This window comes from Dendropsophus ebraccatus, chromosome 1 (assembly GCF_027789765.1).
Source record: "Dendropsophus ebraccatus isolate aDenEbr1 chromosome 1, aDenEbr1.pat, whole genome shotgun sequence".
NCBI lineage: Eukaryota > Metazoa > Chordata > Amphibia > Anura > Hylidae > Dendropsophus > Dendropsophus ebraccatus.
Window position 1 is genome coordinate 220610993 of NC_091454.1, and position 19548 is coordinate 220630540.

The following is a 19548-nucleotide window of genomic DNA, read 5'->3' on the forward strand; positions in this document are numbered from 1 at the left end:
AGCAGGTACAATCACAGAAACTGGCAAGTGCATGAATCATATATACTGACAATGTTTGCCAAGACAGCCATCATGATAGAAAGTCACAGTGCAAGTATGGTGTACTCATCCCCACAGGGATTACTCACTACCCCCAACGTGCCCAGAATGGGCACCATATCTGCACTGTGACTTTTTATCATGATGGCTGTCTTGGCAAACACTGTCAGTCTATATGCTTCATGCACTTGCACTATCCCTAAGTCAGAGGGTCAACACCCTAGATCTGTTGTGAAGTGCCGATTTCATATGTGTAGAACACTTGTTTTAATACATTTTTTACTTTTAATGCATATCTAATAAAAGTTAGATTTTATACGTGATTCTGGGAAATTAAATATAATTTACGCGTATTTGGACCATGGTTATTGCACGCCCATACGAGGTGGTGCATCTGTGATTTCTAAGCTATTCAATTATTTGCAATGATGATAAATAATGTCCCAAGGTCATTCATTGTGTACTGCTGAACTCTGCATGTTTCTCCTATAGACAATTTTGTGATTCCTACTCCAGAGTTGGATCAGGTAAAAAAAAAAAAAAAAAAAACTATATACTTTGGGGGGGACGGGTAATTGTTCTAATAAGCAATAATCTTTACTTGAAAAATCCCAATGATTGGGAGCTAAAAAGGTTTATTTTAATAGAAATACTGAAAACAGAGGTAGAAATCAGAAAATGTCTGTCAATGACTTAGGTTTTTTTTGTTTTTCCATCAGTTTCTCTTTTGAGTTCATGTCAGGTCTGAATACAATGATGAAACATTTTGGAAGGAACATGCAAATAACCAGACCCCAGGTTGATGAATCGATAGCAAAGATCTCCATGGCCACCATATATTTTCCTCGGGAACTGAGGGATGCGGGAATGTAGGATATCCAGACACTCAGGAAGGCCAGCATGCTGAAGGTGATGAACTTGGCCTCATTGAAGCTGTCTGGAAGTCTCCTGGCCAAGAAAGCAACAATGAAGCTGATGGAGGCCAGAAGACCAAGGTAGCCAAGCATAGACCAAAAAGCCAAAGGTGACCCTTCATTACACTGAATAATCAGTACTCCTAAATTACTTTCTGATTTGACTTCTAGAAAGGGAGGAGAGAATGTCAACCACATAATACAAAGAAAGGTCTGCATAAGGACACATGAGATGACTATGAGATATGATACACGGGGTCTAGTCCATTTCCTTAGTTGACTACCAGGCCTTGTGGCCTTAAAAGCTATGACTACCATAATGGTTTTGGCCAAGATACAGGAGACACAAAGTGCAAATACAATACCAAAAGTCACTTGTCTTAAAAGACACATCTCATACTGGGGATAACCAATAAAGACTAAAGAGCAGAGAAAACAGAGCGATAATGACACCAAGAGAAGACAACTTAAAGAAAAGTTATTGGCCCGAACAATGGGGGTTGTTCTATAATGAATAAATAGTCCAAAGATTGCCACAGGAACCAGTGATGAGGAGATGCCAGTAGCCATTAAGGTGACACCAAGTGGATCTTGATGAGAAAGGAATTCTTGGGTCTTCGGAACACATTGATCTTGGGTTGGATTTGGCCACATATCCCACTGGCATTTTGAACACTCCAGCGAATCTTAAAGCAAAGTTTGAAACATTACGTTAAATACAGTAGGTGGACTTGAAATTCTATAATATGCTGTATTCCAGAAATAACAAAAAGAGTTTATTTAAATTGTAAAAAGAAGCTTTCAAGGGGCCTTTAACAAAATAAAGTAACAATACAACAGTTATTCAATTCTCCAATCTCATGCTGAACCCCTAGTGAGGCTTCAATCGGGACCAGGTAAGACAAGAACATTGCAGTCAATTAGCATCCTTAGCTGGGCCCTGCTGTTCTCCTGGCATCATGGCTTCCATCACTGAGTATGGCATATGCCTGCTGAGGCTGATGATTGACTGACTGCAGCATTAACATGGTCACACACAAAAACACAGAAAAATTCAACAGCTCACCGCAACAGCAAGATACCAGACAGCAGACCCACCACAAACTTGAAAATAGTTAAAAGCAGCCCCCCCAACTGCTAAAAAAAATTCCCACAAAAATAATGAGTCTCTTGGTTACTATTTGCAAACAACGTCAACTGCCTCACCACGATAAGGTGGACTCATATCAAGGCAGACCCTACACTGTACTATGGCCTCTCCATTGCATTTAACACGCCTATGCTCTGGGCATGCAAGATCTGTCTAATACCTGCAAAAATAATTGCACCACCTGGATGAGACAGGTGGAGTGCACGACCAAATAGAGGCAGCCACTCCCCCAACTGGAACATAGAAAAAAAGAAAAAATTGGTCAGCTCTCCTAGAACACCGTTCACACTAGGCAGGAGCACGTTGCCATGGCTGAAATTGCAAACACACAAAAACACAGAAAAATGCAACAGCAAGATACAGACCCACTACAGATATGACTGTCTCACCCAGGTGGTGCAATTATTTTTGCAGGTATTAGACGGATCTTGCATGCCCAGAGCATAGGCGTATTACACGCCATGGAGAGGTCATTACAGTGTAGGGTCTGCCCTGATATGAGTCCACCCTATCGTGGTGAGGCAGTTTATGCTGTTTGCAAATAGTAACCAAGAGACTCATTTTTGTGGCAATTTTTTTTTGGCAGTTGGGGGGGGGCTCCTTTTAACTATTTTTATGTCTACGGTGGGTCTGTATCTTGCTGTTGCGGTGAGCTGTTGCATTTTTCTGTGTTTTTGTGTGTTTGCAATTTCAGCCATGGCAACGTGCTCCTGCCTAGTGTGAACAATGTTCTAGGAGAGCTGACCAATTTTTTCTTTTATTCTGCATTAACATGATCTGCACTCCAAAAAGATGACTGGGGTGCCAACCGGATCCTGAAGATGGGTTCATTCCTGGATCAGAGTGAGGGAGTTACTGATGGTTTATTATTTTATTTTATTTAATTGATTAGTACATTTTATGTTACAATTAGTTTTTGTTTCCTACCTGTGTGGTTGGCTATCTCTCCATAAGAACACGGGATACATTGGAAACAGCATAAGGGTTGGCCTTTTTTGGCTGCTTTCCTGAAGCCTGGTGGACAACTGGGGCTACAAACCGAAACAGGAACCTGGGAAGAATTTTGAAGGAAAATATTTTCAAATATGTTCAGCTAATGGAATAAAGAGAAAGTGTCACCAGAAATGGACTATTGTTTAAATTTAGTTGTTGTTTTCTTAATTTGTTTAATTTTAAAATAATCCTTAAAGATAATGTACCACTAGGTACGTCACTTTGTGTTTTTTTGCATGATTAGAATGACAATGGGGTGGAGATGCTGGTGGTGCGGTCCTATTTTTTAACTGCTGCCCTGTTCCTGTGCATGGCTCTGGTCTATTCCCGAGTACTGGCCTGGCATAAAGAACTGGGGATAGGACCATCGCCCCCCAGTGTCACTATCTCCCTTCCCCTCTGTGATGTGGCACCTTGATTGTAATGGAGCTGTGTCACAGAGGGGAGGGGGTTTCTATACAATGGGGGCAGGTGGGATCACCCCTAGTGCTTCATGCCGGGCCAGTGCTCGGGAATAGAACTGTGCTGTACACAGGAACCAGGCGGTGGCTCAGAAAAAGCACTGCTCCATCGGCATCCCCTCTCCCCAGCGACGGTCTGTTCATGTAAAAAAACACAAAGCAATGTACCTATTAATACATTTACTTTAATACTTGCACTTTTTCTTATGATCTATAATCCTAAAACTAAGCTGATACTTCCTGTACAGGTCACTTTTCATCACTGTCCTCCTCATTATCCCAGAAAAGACTTTGATGAAAGGTAACACCTGTGTATAACTAAGACAGCATCTTAACAATAGCTAAAGCTCTCAGCTCAGCCTCTGCCTCCCTGTAACGTCCTCTGCATATATCACAGATCATTCCTAGGAAACAGCTCACCACTGCTGTTGTCTATGTCCATAGGGCTTGCAGTAAAGTGTCTATCACTAAGCAGTGAAGAAGTCACAGGAACACATTGGGGTTTGGGGACACTATCTTCTTGGTGTCTACCCTTGATTTGGGTGAAACCTTACTTTTCCTTACTGCATTTTTTTCCCATTTTGTTCTTAGAACTTTAGAGATGACACTTTGCACTTTTTTACATTATGTATTGATGTGGTTTCACTTAAAGAGGTTGTCCAGAGAATATACACTTGTCCCCTATCCACAGGATAGGGGACAAGTAAGAGATCGCCGGGGGTACAACTTCAGTACCCTCCACTGATCTCCATATGGGGCCCTCGGCTTCTTTGTTATTAATAGAGCCACGGGTACAGCACGTGACCCGCAGCTCTATTCATTCCTACAGAAGAGCCAGAAAGAGCCAAGTAAGCATTCTTCTGGCTTACTCGGCTGTCCTCTGTGGCTCCATAGGAATGACAAAGCCCTGTTTACAGCATGTATTCATAACAAAGAAGCTACGGAAGCAATATGGAGCTCTGCCGGGGGTACGGAGGTCGGACCCCCCGGGATCTCTTACTTGTCCCCTATTCTGTGCATAGGGAACAACTTAATTTTCCCTGGACAGCCTCCTTAACCAGTGAAATATGGTTTATACATATTTAGGCTATGTTCACACTGCATACGAGTCTGGATGCATTTCATACACCGCCGTACAGTACATGTGCGGCTGAAACTACGGGCGTGGGAAAAATCGACATGCGGCTGGATTAGTACAGTTCTGCTTCCGTAGCTTGTTTCGAAGCGATCTGAAATTGTTAATTTACTTGGAAATCTTTGCCCAGCCCAATAAAACTCACAGAACCTTTTGGATCGAAAAATCAAGTTTAATTTGGCTGAAATAAGTACTCCGTACGGGACCGCATGGAAATCCACGACCGTGAATTTCAACAGTTTCGTCCTGAAACAATGGTCTTGTTCACTTATCGCAGCGCCGTATACGATCCACCCGTAGGCTCATACGTAGTGTGCACTGTGCGGGCATATAACGTATACTTTCAAGCGAACGCATCAACCTCAAAACTACGTGCGTATATTTGCGGATCGCACTACGGCCGGAAACATACGCAGTGTGAACATAGCCTTAAATTGATTCTTTACAGTGAGGATTGGTTTTAAAGTTCTGGGGAGATTCAATTTGTTGATCTTTCTCCCTTTGTGGTATGTCTTGTTTTAATTTTTTTTTTTTCATTTGTCTTTTATCTTTGGTTACTTATGTTAAGTGCAGCCTCTATGCTACTTTTCTTTTTGTGTCAGTATCTGGCTCTAATCAGTCTCAGAAAATCAAAGAGATATGTTAACCTTAAAGAAGAAAAAGGATTAATGAGTTGGGACTAATGGGCCTCCCAATGAGGAGCCATAAGGGGTGTCTCTGCGACCATGGTCAGATGGTTGCTAGGGGGCTGTTAGGGTAGAAAATGGGTCCAGCACAGTGATATGGAGAGATACTGTGGTATGGTTAAAATGGCCACTGGAGAACAGACAGAGAGAGGGAATGTAGCCGGGTGCTTTGTGTGGGAACAAAGGGATTAGCTATGCAGAGGGAATACCTGGGGGGGTATAAGGGGGCCAGAGGTGTGGGGCTTGTAGTTATAAAAGGGACGAGGTAAGGCTGATCAGAGACAAAAGGGTTTTAGTGGGGAGTGGGGCTAGCAGGTTCAACTCTTATCATGCGCAACTCTTCTCATCATAAAATTCTACATAAAATCCTCCTATGACCAGTATTGGGGTCTTGCTGGAAACCTCACTCTGGTCCTCATTCAACCTAATACAGAGTCATTATCTGCCCTGCAGGCATCATAAATAACATAAATACTGTCATAAACATTGTAGGAGGATTTTCTGCCATATACGTTCATGACATATTATAAGGATCCCTTTGGTTACTTGGTTAACACAATAAAGTTTATGTGTCAAGAGATATATATATATGTTTTAAGTAACATTAAAGATTAACTTGACATTGAAAGATTTCTGGTGGCTATTATTTCACCTTAAATTTGTTTGATAAAAACAAAAAAAAAAAAATTGAAATTTTTTTTAGATGTAATTTCTATAATATCTCACCCCATGGTGTCTGGTTCCCCACTGTATGTGGCTGGTGTTTATAGTGAAGACGTCCCCACTGGTTATACTGGTATCACAGCTGCCCACTTTGACTTGTTGGAGTTGACCTTCAGGGCTCAGCTGCCAATTCACTATCTCGTATGAAGCAGGTGGATCTCCGTTCTCATCAAAAAAGAGTTGTCTATCACTGGAAATGTTCATATGTAACCTTTTCATGTAGTGCAACAGCTGTAAGGAAATTATATAATCATTAACCATCTTCTTGTAGCTGCAGAAGTACATTGAGGTCTTAACTAAGCTGGTGATTTTGGTGTTTAGGGACCCATTCAATCTGGGGTCCCTTCCACATGGTGAATGGGGTGGTCACTATTTGACCAAATATATGTGCTAAGTGCCTTAAGATTACCTACATGTTTATAGCTGTTATGCAGTTGATAATATTCTATATTTCTAGTGTTTATATGCCTTTGCATTTTTTGTGTACTGTTGAGAATTTGTGTTTTGTTGACAGGTGTTTGTGGTTGGAGATCCGGGGGAATGGTCCAATTGCATTTTGGACCAGACCCCTGACTTCCTATATTACACCCCCAGCCAGTCAACACCTTGCTGGCTATTAAACTTTGCTCCTCTGCAAGCCTTGTATTGTGTTCCCATTGCCTTGTTTCTCTAACCTCTGCCTGGGTATCTGACTATTCATGTTTGTTGCCTTCCCTACCTGCCTGACTTTGGAGTACAGTATGTCTCTGATTTGTGATTTGGTACCTTGTTGCCCGCCTGTTGTGACCCAGATTGTTCCCTCTGCTTTACTGTGTTTGTATTGTCTTGTCTTGTTCTGTGTTTCCCCTATTCAGGCCAGGGACCGTCATCCAGTTACCCACTAACACCAAGTGGAAGATAACGGTAAGTAGGCAGGAATAGGAGGACCAGTTCCAGCCTAGGGTCTACCTGTCCAAGAAATCCATAACATTATGTTTCTATAACATATCAAAAAGTTTTTTTTTTTTTTAATATTCTTGCATGTACCCATGTAAACATGAATCAACTCTCCAAATAGCCTTTTTGTGTATACAGTGACCTACTGTATGTGTATACATGAACTCATGAACAGTATATAAGGAATATAAATTAACATCTGTATACTGTATATGAAAAATGTTATAAATCAGCCATGTTGGTGAGAACAATGTCAGAGTGTTCTAGAGTGTTCACACGAACCTGCCAAGGCTTAAAGTTCTCAATATCAGCACATGTTCCATTGGGGAATGGTCCATCTCCCTTCTTGCATTTACCCAAATTGCTCAGAGCTTTTGCTAGAGCATAAACTGCTGTATAGACATTGTATGTTACCCGTAGACTAGAAACATCATTGAAATTGTTATGGATGCCCTCAAGACTTTCTTGACCAGTACATTCTTTTATCGATGAGTTTGATGGGACTTCAGGGGATGTCTTGTCCTTGAATTTGCAGCCAAAAACCTGTTCCCAGAATATTTTTATGTATTGGTTTCCCACAACCATGGACAGATTGATCCTGTTGAGGAAATCTCCAAATCCTGGCATGCTTCCACTATGGAGGGCAAAACCGATTGTTCCAAGAAGAAGTCTGGAATATTTATTCACTGACAAGAAAGATGAGGTAGCCCAAGACTCACTGGCAATCAAAACTTTTCCTGTGACGTTCTGCCTCAGCATCTCATCCAGGACATAACTTAGGTCTATGTCAGTAGAGAAGATGACCACCACTGTGGCTGTTGAGTCTTTAACCACACGAGCAATATGTGGGGCGTTTCGATCTTTTTGGCTGGAGATTATGGTCTCTGTGAAAGCCACACAGGCCCCAGCTTTTATTATATCCCTCTTGACCAACTGGATACCTTGCAGCCCGTAATCATTATCGATGGCCACCAAACCAATCCAATTCCATCCAAAGTACATTACCAGCTGTGCTAGACCCTGAGACTGGAAGGCATCACTGGGAACTGTTCTAAAGAAAGATCGGAACTGAATGCGGTCACTGAGGAGGGAACTTGTGGCAAAGTGACTAATCTGTTAAAAAATTCAAGAATGTCAAAATGTGATACCTTCTGTATGACACATAGTAATGACTTTTCTTTTTAAAGTGACTTCTTTAAATGAATTTGGAAAATGTAGGCTCCAAGATGGATTGTAGAAAATGTAAGCTCCAAGATCAGTGGATGCATACCTGGCTTTGGTTTTCCCTTGTTATGTCCATAGACTCGTAATTTGAGCTGGATATTGACTAAAAGGGGCACTTAACATGGTGGTTTTGGTGGTCCCCTTTCAGGAGCCACCCCATGGCTGGGTCCTTCTCTGGAGGAAAATCTAGCTAGTCTTGTGTTTCAAAATTTTTCAATGAGTCTCCGAGGACTCTTTTTGCATATTATAAGATCCTATCAGTGTAACCTTCAACGGGTTGTGTGGGGAGCAGAAGACAGCTCAAGCCTTCTGCATCCCGGAGCTAATATATCTTTTGCAAGTATACCTGTTGTTCAGCCCAAATAAATAACAAGTTATGCTTGCCTTTTGAAGGAGCGATATTAGATGGTCTTCTCTCTTCTTTTTCTAACTTAGACTCCACAAGTAAGATAGGCCCCTCCTACAGACTAGAATGTTCTCAGGTAAAATATATGGTCCTAACATGGACTTTCACTTGTTTATGGACAAGAACAGGGTATGACAACATAAAAATTGCAGAAACATTCCAGAAATATAAAATAGTGAAAATAGCGAACCTGGAGCATGCTTGAGTCCATCCGAACCCGAACTTTCGGCATTTGATTAGCGGTGGCTGCTGAAGTTGGATAAAGCCCTAAGGCTATGTGGGAATCATGGATATAGTCATTGGCGGTATCCATGTTTTCCAGACAACCTTAGAGCTTTATCCAAGTTCAGCAGCCCCCGCTAATCAAATACCAATACCACATTTTGTGGTGATTAGTTTCATTTAACACAAAGTTAACTTACTTCCTACCTGCTCTGTTAACATAAACGCAACATGTTCAATAAAAATAATTGTTATTTTTGTGTTTATTTGTATTTTTATAAAAAATTTTTTTATTTATTTTGTATTAATTTAATTACATTGTGTTTGTCTATAGCTGGGAGAACAATCAGGCCAAATTGTATTAGTAACAAATGCAGAAATCCATATGAAAGGGTTACTTTTTCTCCCTGCTCTGTGGATGTGAGGACTCAAGCCAATAATACCCACAAGATCTAAACAACTTAAAACATTCTGAATGGATTCGCCAGCACTTACCTGTGGATACCTGTATAGTCCCAGTATATGAGCCAGTGAAATTGTGTATGTAGATGCAGAATGTCCGATCACTGCAGCCAGCCGGGAGTCCTGGTTACATCGATAGTTGGGCACAGGTTGTCCATGTCCACTCAACATCTGTAGAGTTACAGACACTGCTCTCTGGATGAATGTACATGAGTCATACAGCTGGAATCCCAAGGTGACATTTGGCAAAAAATCTGGGTTTTTATTAATCTCCTCCACAGCAAAATGGGCGGCTTGGGCGCGTTGGTAGTTATCTAACTTGAAGCTGAGGACAACACAGACAAGTTAATGTTTCCTCAATATTTTGTATTTAAGGGTACATGCACACTACGGAATTGTGAAAAAAAAAAAAAAAACATCGCAGATTGCGCAGCATGCACCAGCATCTCTGCCCGTGTCATAGATTCAATTCAATGCATGAACAGATTGCGCCATCCGTCGAAAGAGAATAAACCTGTTCATTCTTTGGACGGAGGGCGGAATCTGCTCATGCATAGAATGGGGTCTATGGCACAGGTGGAAATGCACACGGCTGCCAGAGTCTGCAAGCGATTGCGAGCTGTGGAATCCACAATGGGTCTTCCGTCGGGATTCCGTAGTGTGCAGGTACGCTGACAGCTGAATTCAATCTCTGTAGCACACTGCGATGTAATCGGTGAAGGATGTGGATTGCACATCCACAGTTATGACTAATGCAAATTCTTATAGTATTTATCATTAGAAGATCAATTCACAGCCTTTGTAACGTTTCAGTCCTAATGTTCCGACATACATCAGAGTCAATGGAACAGCATTAAAGGAGTATTCCAAGATAAAAGGAAGTGATTGCGGGGAATCTGACCTCTGTATCCCCCGCCGATCTCCTTATTGGCCCGCGGCTCTATGGCCGTTGGTATGGGATATGACCCTTGGCTCTATTCATTCTATATGGAGCCGCCAAACGAGCCAAGCACTGTACTTTACAGTGTGTATATGTATAACACATAACTACGGTCTGAATACAATACAATATTGGTCAATATTTCCCCCTCTCGGCAAGCATCTGAACAGTATATAATAAACAAGTCTTACGTCTTACAGATGGCAGGACCCGGCCTCTCCCTGTAACTGGTGTTTGGGTAGATTTTGTCCATGTGAACGTTCATCACGGCTCCGATTATGATCTTCCCGTCCAGGGATATACCTGAAATCTCGTTGCCGCTCAGTCTACAACTAGATTCAATGCACTTGCAGAAATGTAATATACAGAGCATGAACCGAAGCCGCATCGTCTATAAGAATGATGGCGTCCGGTGTAAAACGAGTTACAGATATTGCATGGCGTCGCATTTACAATTAAGCCAGAAAATAAAAAACCTGCAAAATAAAAAAAATAAAATAAAAAAATTTATATATATATATATATATATATATATATATATATATATATATATATATATAATCATATGATGTCCAGTTGTGTATGAGGCAGATTTGTAATGATTATAGGTGAGGTTGGTTTACCACAAGAGGGCACCCTTGTGCTTCTTCCAACCAAAAACCCCCCTCCCCCCTACAGTTGGCTTTATGAGCAAGGACAATGATGTAGCCAGAGGTAGCTAGGATATATAGATACACCATCTCAGAAAGCCTTGATACACCAGCACAGCAGTATAGTATAACCTATTATAGGCATAAAAAAACAAGGAAATGTATTAGCCCAAAAGTGGCCAGTGTCAGGGTAGGACGATCATTTTACCGTGGTGAGATGCTACTGTACATACTATTTGATCAAATGGTTTGCTAAGAACCCCCAAAAAATTTTCTATAGCACTTTTGCCATTCTAAATATGTATATTATGCATATGGTATATGGTCATGTTCACATGGCATAAGCCACCGGCCGTTCTGTGACCTATCGAGTCACGGAATGGCCAGTGTCAAAGAAGATCTTCCAGATGGTCTTCATTTTTGTTGAATTGGGATGTGGGTGCAGGCAGTCCAATTTACCACTAACACAATAAAGAGTGTGCGTCCGGAGCCGTACGCTCCATTGTGTGAACTGACATGTTCTGTGCAGCCGCTATTCAATGAATAGCAGCCGCACAAAAATGACATGTCAGTTTTACGTGCAGCTGGATGGAATCCCAGCCGGAGCATATACTTTGTGTATACGCTCCGGCCGGGATTCCATTCATTCCAATACAATGTACTGTATGTTTAGCATTAATCACAGCCATTGTTAAAAATTGCTGTGGCCGTGATTTATACTAAGCATACGTTGTAGAGTATAACAGCTTAGATACACAGCTCCACTCACCTCATATATGTCTCCCAGTTACCTCTGGCATTACCATATACTCACTATATATAAGAAGCTCTCGTCCATCCTGGGAATTATATCCATAGTTACACATCCAGTGATTTCCTGTATATAGACGCTCAGTCCCAACGCGGATATAATCATCCTCCTCTTCAGATTTAACCAAAAATACATAATTATATTTAATATAATTATGTATAATAAGACAAAGAGCTGTGTGACCCCAGGGACCATCTCACTTAGTGTAATCTCTAGATTTTCTGTTGGTCAAAAAAGGACAAAAAGCGCAACAAATAGTATAAAATAGAAGAGTAAATAAATGATACTCAGAGATTCCATATTAAATGGGGGCTCTGCTGTATAGTGTGTCCTAATGTTCACTAATCTTTGATAAAAAGTTGTTGGGCACCTAACAGTTCATGGTCCCAGCAGAGGCTATAAGTAATATATACTCAGTTCTTAAATTAAAGAGATTGTCCAGGAAAAATTTACCGTTCCCCTATCCACAGGATAAGGGGAAAAGTAGGCGGTCACAGGGGGTCCGACTTCTGTACCCCCCACCGATCTGCGTGTCGGGCCCCATCGGCTCTGTTATAAATATAACCTCGGGTACGGCACGTGACCCGTGACTCTATGAGATGAGTACGTCGGAAGAGTGTTGTACTCAGCTCTTTCCATTGGCTCCATAGGAATGAATAGAGCCGCGGGTCATACGCCATACCCACGGATCTATTCATAACAGAACCGACGGGGCCAGATATGGAGACCGAAGGGGGGGGGGGGGTTACGGGATACAGAGGTCGGACACCCGCAACCTTCTAATTTTCTCCTTTCCTGTGGATAGGGGAAAGGTAAATTTTCCTGGAATACTTCTTTGACTTTGGGTGGTATGGGTGCTTCCAAAACAACTGTGTGACAAACTCAAGCTGTGTTCACACTACGTATATTTCAGTCAATATTGTGGTCCTCATATTGCAACCAAAACCAGGAGTGGATTAAAAACACAGAAAGGCTCTGTTCACACAATGTTGATATTGAGGGGATGGCCGCCATTTAATGGCAAATATTTGCTGTTATTTTAAAACAACAGCAGTTATATTGAAATAATGGCCGTTATTTACTGTTATATGGCGGCCATCCACTCAATTTCAACATTGTGTGACCAGAGCCTTTCTGTGTTTTAATCCACTCCTGGTTTTGGTTGCAATATGAGGACCACAATACTGACTGAAATTGACGTAGTGTGAACCCAGCCTTATTCTGCATGATTGAGCCTAAAATTGTTGGATTTAGGTCAATCCAAACACGTTTTGCTGACAGGAATAAGCCTATATACATATGCCGTTATATTGCAGTATATGATATCTGTTGGCAGGATGGGCCTTGTGGAGCCACAGCCTTGTCATGGTCACAGGCTTGAGTAGTTCCTGCAGATTGTCCCTCGGTCCTGGAGGGCTGAAGCCGGTTTTACAGTGGATAAACATTATGGCCACGGATTTTCATAAGGGTTTGCAAACAATAAATAGTATTGACCAATATAAATAGATAATTAAACAATTAATATCATAAACCATTAAACAGTCACTATCCAGCCCAGAATAACGTGGGCGTTTACACCCCACTATGAAGTCCGCGGCAACGGTTTAAGACCAAGCCATGGGTGGGTGGGCAGGATCTTCTTTATTTAGGGATTAGCGACGACTGGGCCAACACCGCTATGCCGCTGTTTTCCTGCACTGATCTCCAACAGCCAATCAGAACCAGATCACTTTTTGGGTCCAAGTTCCGGCTCGACCAGTGGGCCAATGAGCTGATGGTACCTGCCAGACTGAACAACTTTATTACAGAACTAGACCTAACCAACTGTAAGGAGAAAGAGGGGTCGACAACAGGTAATCGGACAGACCACGTATGCCCTTATACAAACTATGGCTGGGTTCACACTACGTATATTTCAGTCAGTTTTGTGGTCCTCATATTGCAACCAAAACCAGGAGTGGATTAAAAACACAGAAATAATCTGTTCACACAATGTTGAAATTGAGTGGTGGCCATTCACTCAATTTCAACATTGTGTGAACAGAGCCTTTCCGTGTTTTTAATCCACTCCTGGTTTTGGTTGCAATATGAGGACCACAATACTGACTGATATATACGTAGTGTGAACCCAGCCTATACATGTACAAATGGGGGGGGGTTGCAATTCCATGTCGCCCCTCCCCCCGTTAAATATGGGGCCCTTAGCATAATCTCTTTAGATCTGCTCAGCGTATACTGTCCATGCTGTGTATAGTTAATATGATGTATACATGGTCCATGCTGTGTATAATGACTATGCTATATACACTCACAAAAAGGGAAAGTGCAACAACAATCTGCAAGTGCCAGGACTTACCGTACCTACTCCCTCCAGTGTACACACAATAAAAACCTAGTCCAAAGATTTTAAAAAACGAGTTCTTAGCAAACTATTTGATCAGAGTGTACCATCTCATTACATTAAGGTGACCCCTCAGAAAGAGATGGCCACACACTAGCAATGGCCTCACTTGGACTCCAACTGGGCTTGAAGTATCCAGCTAATCTCTGTTTAAAACACCCACAGGAGATGGATTGAGTGCAAGGCAATTTGAAACTAGATTTGCATTTCCAGTTAAATACATAGTGCTTGAAAAGAGCGCCCCTTTACCAGTGACTTCCATTTAACTTTAATCCTGGGTGCCGTCCCTTTAAGAGCGACTTAGGTCCCATCCCTTTAAGAGCAACTTGGCTCCCATCCCTTTAAGAGCGACATAGGTCCCTTTAGGAGCGGCCTGGGTCGCTTTAAGAGCGATGTGGGTCCCTTCGCTCTTGAAGGGACCCAGGTCACTCTTAACGGAACCCAGGTTGCTCTTAAAGGGACCCAGGTTGCTCTTAAAGGTACCTAGGTCGCTCTTAAAGGGACCCAGGTCGCTCTTAAAGGGACCCAGGTCTGTCTTAATGGAACCCATTTCGCTCTTAAAGGGACCCAGATCACTCTTAAAGGGACCAATTTCACTCTCAAAGGGCCCCAGGTCTCTCTTAAAGGGCCCCCGTTGCACTTAAAGGGACCCAAGTGGCTCTTAAAGGGGCCCATTTTGCTCTTAAAGGTACATACTTCACTCTTAAAGGTACATATTTTGCTCTTAAAGAGCCCCAGGTCGCTCTTAAAGGGACCCAGGTCGCTCTTAAAGGGACCTATTTCGCTCTTAAAGGGACCAACGTCGCTCTTAAAGGGACCCATTTCGCTCTTAAAGGGACCCGATTCGCTCTTAAAGGGACCCGATTTGCTTTTAACCTCTTAAGGACATATGACGCACCCGTACGTCATATGTCCTCATTAGCACTTCAAAGCGGGGTCGCGCAGCGGTCCCGGGTGCCGCGTGTAGCCCGGGACCATCGCTATTAGCGGGCACGGTCGGATCGCCGTGCCCGCTAATTAGCTAATCGGAGGCAGCTGTCAAAGTTGACAGCTGCCTCCGATTACCGGAGGCAACCTTTCCCTGGTGTCTAGTGGGGGAGATCGCTCCTCCGGGACCTTGTCCCGGAGGAGCAATCTCCCTGTCTGATGCCGGCCGGGGACACATCCAAGATGGCGCCGTCCCCGGCTCGGCACTCGTTTGTTATCGGCTGTAGCAGCCGAAAGCAAACGAGTGCCGATCTCATTGATCTTTGCTGTATATCTATACAGCAAAGATCTCAATGAGAGATCAAATTGTATATACTAGAAGTCCCCTAGGGGGAATAACCCTAACCCCAGGGGGAATAACCCTAACCCCAGGGGGAATAACCCTAACCCCAGGGGGGCTTCTAGTATATGTGTAAAAATAAATAAATAAAGTGTTGTTAATAGTAAAAAGCCCCCTCCCCTAATAAAAGTCAGAATCACCCCCCCTTTTCCCAGGTTATTAATAAAAGTAAATAATTAAATAAATAAATACACAAACATGTTTGGTATCACCGCGTGCGTAATCGCCCAAACTATTAATTAATCACATTCGTGATCTCGTACGGTAAACTGCGTAAGCGCTAAAAAATCCCAAAGTGCAAAATTGCGCATTTTTGGTCGCATCAAATCCAGAAAAATGTTAATAAAAAGCAATCAAAAAGTCGTATATGCGCAATCAAGGTACCAATAGAAAGAACATGTCATGGCGCAAAAAATGACACCTGACACAGCCCCATAGACCAAAGGATAAAAGCGCTATAAGCCTGGGAATGGAGCGATTTTAAGGAACGTATATTTGTAAACAATGGTTTTAATTTTTTACAGGCCAACAGATACAATAAAAGTTATACATGTTATATATTGTTTTAATCCTAACGACTTGTGGAACATATTTAACAAGTCAGTTTTAACCCAGGGCGAACGGTGTAAAAACACACATCCACTAAAAACACAAAATGTGGTTTTTTTTTTCAATTTCACCACACATTGAATTTTTTCCTGCTTTTGCAGTGTACTTTATGCAAAAATTCAGCCTGTCATTGCAAAGTACAATTAGTGGCGCAAAAAATAAGGACTTATGTGGGTTTCTAGGTGAAAAAATGTAACTGCTATGGCCTTTTATGAACAAGGAGGAAAAAACTAAATCGCAAAAATAAAAATTGCCCCGGTCCTTAAAGGGTTAAAGGGACATATTTTGCTTTTAAAGGGACCCAGGTCGCTCTTAAATGGACCCAGGTCGCTCTTAAAGGGACCCATTTCGCTCTTAAAGGGACCCAGGTTGCTCTTAAATGGACCTATTTCACTCTTAAAGGGACCAATTTTGTTCTTAAAAGGACCCAGGTCGCTCTTAAAAGGACCAATTTCACTATTAAAGGGACATATTTCGCTCTTAAAGGGACCCAGGTCGCTCTTAAAAGGACCCAGGTCGCTCTTAAAGGGACCAATTTCACTCTTAAAGGGACCCATTTTGCTCTTAAAGGGACATATTTCGCTCTTAACCCCTTAGGGACCAAGCCTATTTGAGCCTTAATGACCAGGCTCATTTTTCAAAATCTGACCTGTCTCACTTTATGCGCTTATAGCTTAGTGATGCTTTAACATATGCTAGCGATTCTGAGATTGTTTTTTTGTAACATATGGCACTTTATATTAGTGGCAAAATTTGGTCACTATCTTTTGTGTTTTTTTGTGAAAAACATAAAAATATCATGAAAAATTTGAAAAATTTGCACTTTACAAACTTTGAAATTCTCTTCTTCTAAAAAAAAGAAAGTTGTATCACATAAATTAGTTACTAGGTCACATTACCAATATGTCCTCTTTATTCTGGCATAATTTCGTAAACATATTTTACTTTTCTTGGGTGTTACGGGGCTTAGAAATGTATCAGCAAATTATCAAATTTTCATGAAATTTCCAAAACTAATTTTTTTTAGGGACCAGTTCTTTTTTTAAGTGTGTTTAGGAGACTTGTATACTGGAAACCCCCATAAATGACCCCATTTTGGAAACAACACTGCCTAAGGAATTAATCTAGGGGTATAATGAGCATTTTAACCCTACCGGGGCTGGAGGAAAGTATTCACAATTAGGCAGGAAAAAAATGGAAAATAGAAATTTTCAAATAATATGTTCGTTCAGAATAAAGTATCTCATTTTCACAAGCAACAGGAGAGAAAAAGCACCCCAAAATTTGTAATGCAGGTTCTCCTGAGTACAATGGTACCCCATATGGGGGCGTAAACCACTGTATGGGCACACAGCGGGGCTCAGAAGGAAGGGAGCGCCAATTAGCTTTTTCAGTGCAGATTTTGCTGTACAAGTTTTCAGGCCCCAGGTGCGTTTGCAGTGCCCATGTAGTGCCAGCAGAGTGAAACCCCCCATAAGTCACCCCATTTTGGAAAGTTAACCCCTCAAAGAATACATCTTGGTGTGCGGTGAGCATTTTGACCCCACATGTATTAGAGGAAAGTATTCAAAGTTAGACAGTAAAAATGAAAAACTAGAATTTTTCCAATAATATGTTTGTTTAGTTTGAAATTTCTCAACTTCACAAGGAACAGGGGAGAAGCTGCATGCCCAAGTCTGTAACGCAGGTTCTCCTGAGTACAATGGTACCCCATATGTGGGCATAAACCACTGTATGGGCACACAGCCGTGGTCAGAACAGAAGGAGCGCCAATTAGCATTTGCAGTGCAGATTTTTCTGAAGAAGTTTCCGAGTGCCGGGTGAGTTTGCATTGCCCCTGTAGTGTCCGCCGAAGAGAAACCCCCAAAAGTCACCCCATTTTGGAAAGGGCACCCCTCAAAGAAGTCATCTTGGGGTGCAGTGAGCATTTTGACCCCACAGGTATTAGAGGAAAGGATTCAAAATTAGAAAGTAAAAAAGAAAAAAATTAATTTTTTCAATAATATGTTTGTTTAGTTTGAAATTTCTCAATTTCACGAGAAACAGGAGAGAAAATGCACTGTAAAATGTGTAAAGCAGGTTCTCCTGAGTAAAACGGTACCCCATATGTGGGCATAAACCACTGTATGGGCACACAGCAGGGCTCAGAAGGGAAGGAGCGTCATTTTGCTGGTGCAAAACTGCAGCTAGTATCGGTTATTAGAATAGCGCAGTTGCTAAAAAAAAATGTTTTAAATGAGATTACAGGTAATCTGGGGTGGTTACAGGCAACCTGGGAGTGTTTACTTGCTATCTGGGGTGGTGATGGGCAATCTGGGGTGGTACGAGCAGTCTGTGGCAATCTGGGGTGTTTATGGGCAGTCTGGGGGTGTTTACTGGCTATCTGGGGTGGTTACGGGCAATCTGGGGGTGTTTACTGGCTATCTGGGGGTGTTTACTGGCTATCTGGGGTGGTAACGGACAATCTGGGGGTGTTTACCGACTATTTAGGGGTGTTTACTGGCTATATGGGGTGGTAACGGACAATCTGGGGGTGTTTACTGCCTATATGGGGTGGTAACGGACAATCTGGGGGTGTTTACTGGCTATTTGGGGTGGTGACGAGCAATCTGGGGGGGGGGGGGTCACAGGCAAACTGGGGTGGTGATGGTCAATCTGGAAGAGGAGTGACAGGCAATCTGGGATGGGTATGGGCAATCTGGGGTGGTTACGGCAATCTGTGGCAATCTGTAGTGGTTATGGGTAGCCTGTGGCAATCTGGGGTGGTTACAGGCAATCTGGGGGTGTTTACTGGCTATCTGGGGTGGTTACGGGTAATCTGAGCGGTTACAGGTAAACTGGAGTGGTTATGAATAATCTGGGGTGGTTACAGGTAATGTGGAGTGGTTACAGGTAATGTGGGGTGGTTACAGGTAATGTGGAGTGGTTACAGGTAACCTGGGGTGGTTACAGGTAATGCGAGGTGGTTACAGGTAATGCGGAGTGGTTACAGGTAATGCGGAGTGGTTACAGGTAATGCGAGGTGGTTACAGGTAATGCGGAGTGGTTACAGGTAATGCGAGGTGGTTACAGGTAATGCGAGGTGGTTACGGGTAATCCGGGGCACTTGACTTTTTATCCCGTCATCAATGATTTTTGGTGACGGGACAAAAAGTGCCGGAAGCATTTGGAACAAGTGATCAGTTGTATATAGTATATACCGCTGATCACTTGTACCAGGACCACATCGGCTAGTCCCTGATCATTGCCCCATGCTCTCCGCCACCTCTGGTGGTGGAGAGAATGAGAGTTTGATCTTTTTTTTAAAGGGTAGAAACACACTTGCTGTATCAGCAGCGAGTTTCTGGCTGCGTATTCGCAGTGAGACTCGCTGAGGATCCCGGCCATGTGTACTCAATGGCAGACAAACTCAAAATTCGCAGCAGGGATGTACATTCCTGCTGCGAGTTTGTCCGCAGC

The 19548-nt window shown here is 42.4% G+C and overlaps 1 protein-coding gene across 1 annotated transcript; it reads right to left on the reverse strand.

Moving 5' to 3' along the window:
- Nucleotides 1-710: 710 nt before the first annotated feature.
- On the reverse strand, nucleotides 711-10679 carry LOC138784727 (extracellular calcium-sensing receptor-like). The gene is made up of 6 exons (XM_069960395.1): nucleotides 10483-10679; nucleotides 9385-9676; nucleotides 7320-8150; nucleotides 6105-6332; nucleotides 3031-3196; nucleotides 711-1639 (listed from the first exon to the last, which is right to left on the reverse strand). The coding sequence occupies exons 1-6, from the start codon at nucleotides 10677-10679 to the stop codon at nucleotides 711-713; spliced, it is 2643 nt and encodes an 880-aa protein (XP_069816496.1).
- Between the last annotated feature and the right edge of the window lie 8869 nt (nucleotides 10680-19548).

Bases quoted from the DNA above. Each gene is read 5' to 3' on its own strand.
- LOC138784727 (XM_069960395.1), bottom strand. From the start codon at position 10,679: ATGCGGCTTCGGTTCATGCTCTGTATATTACATTTCTGCAAGTGCATT. The intron at 9,677-10,482 runs GTAAGACTTGTT...TGTTGTCCTCAG, and splicing joins GGTCCTGCCATCTGTAAGAC to CTTCAAGTTAGATAACTACC. The intron at 6,333-7,319 runs GTTCGTGTGAAC...ATTTCCTTACAG, and splicing joins AGAACTTTAAGCCTTGGCAG to CTGTTGCACTACATGAAAAG.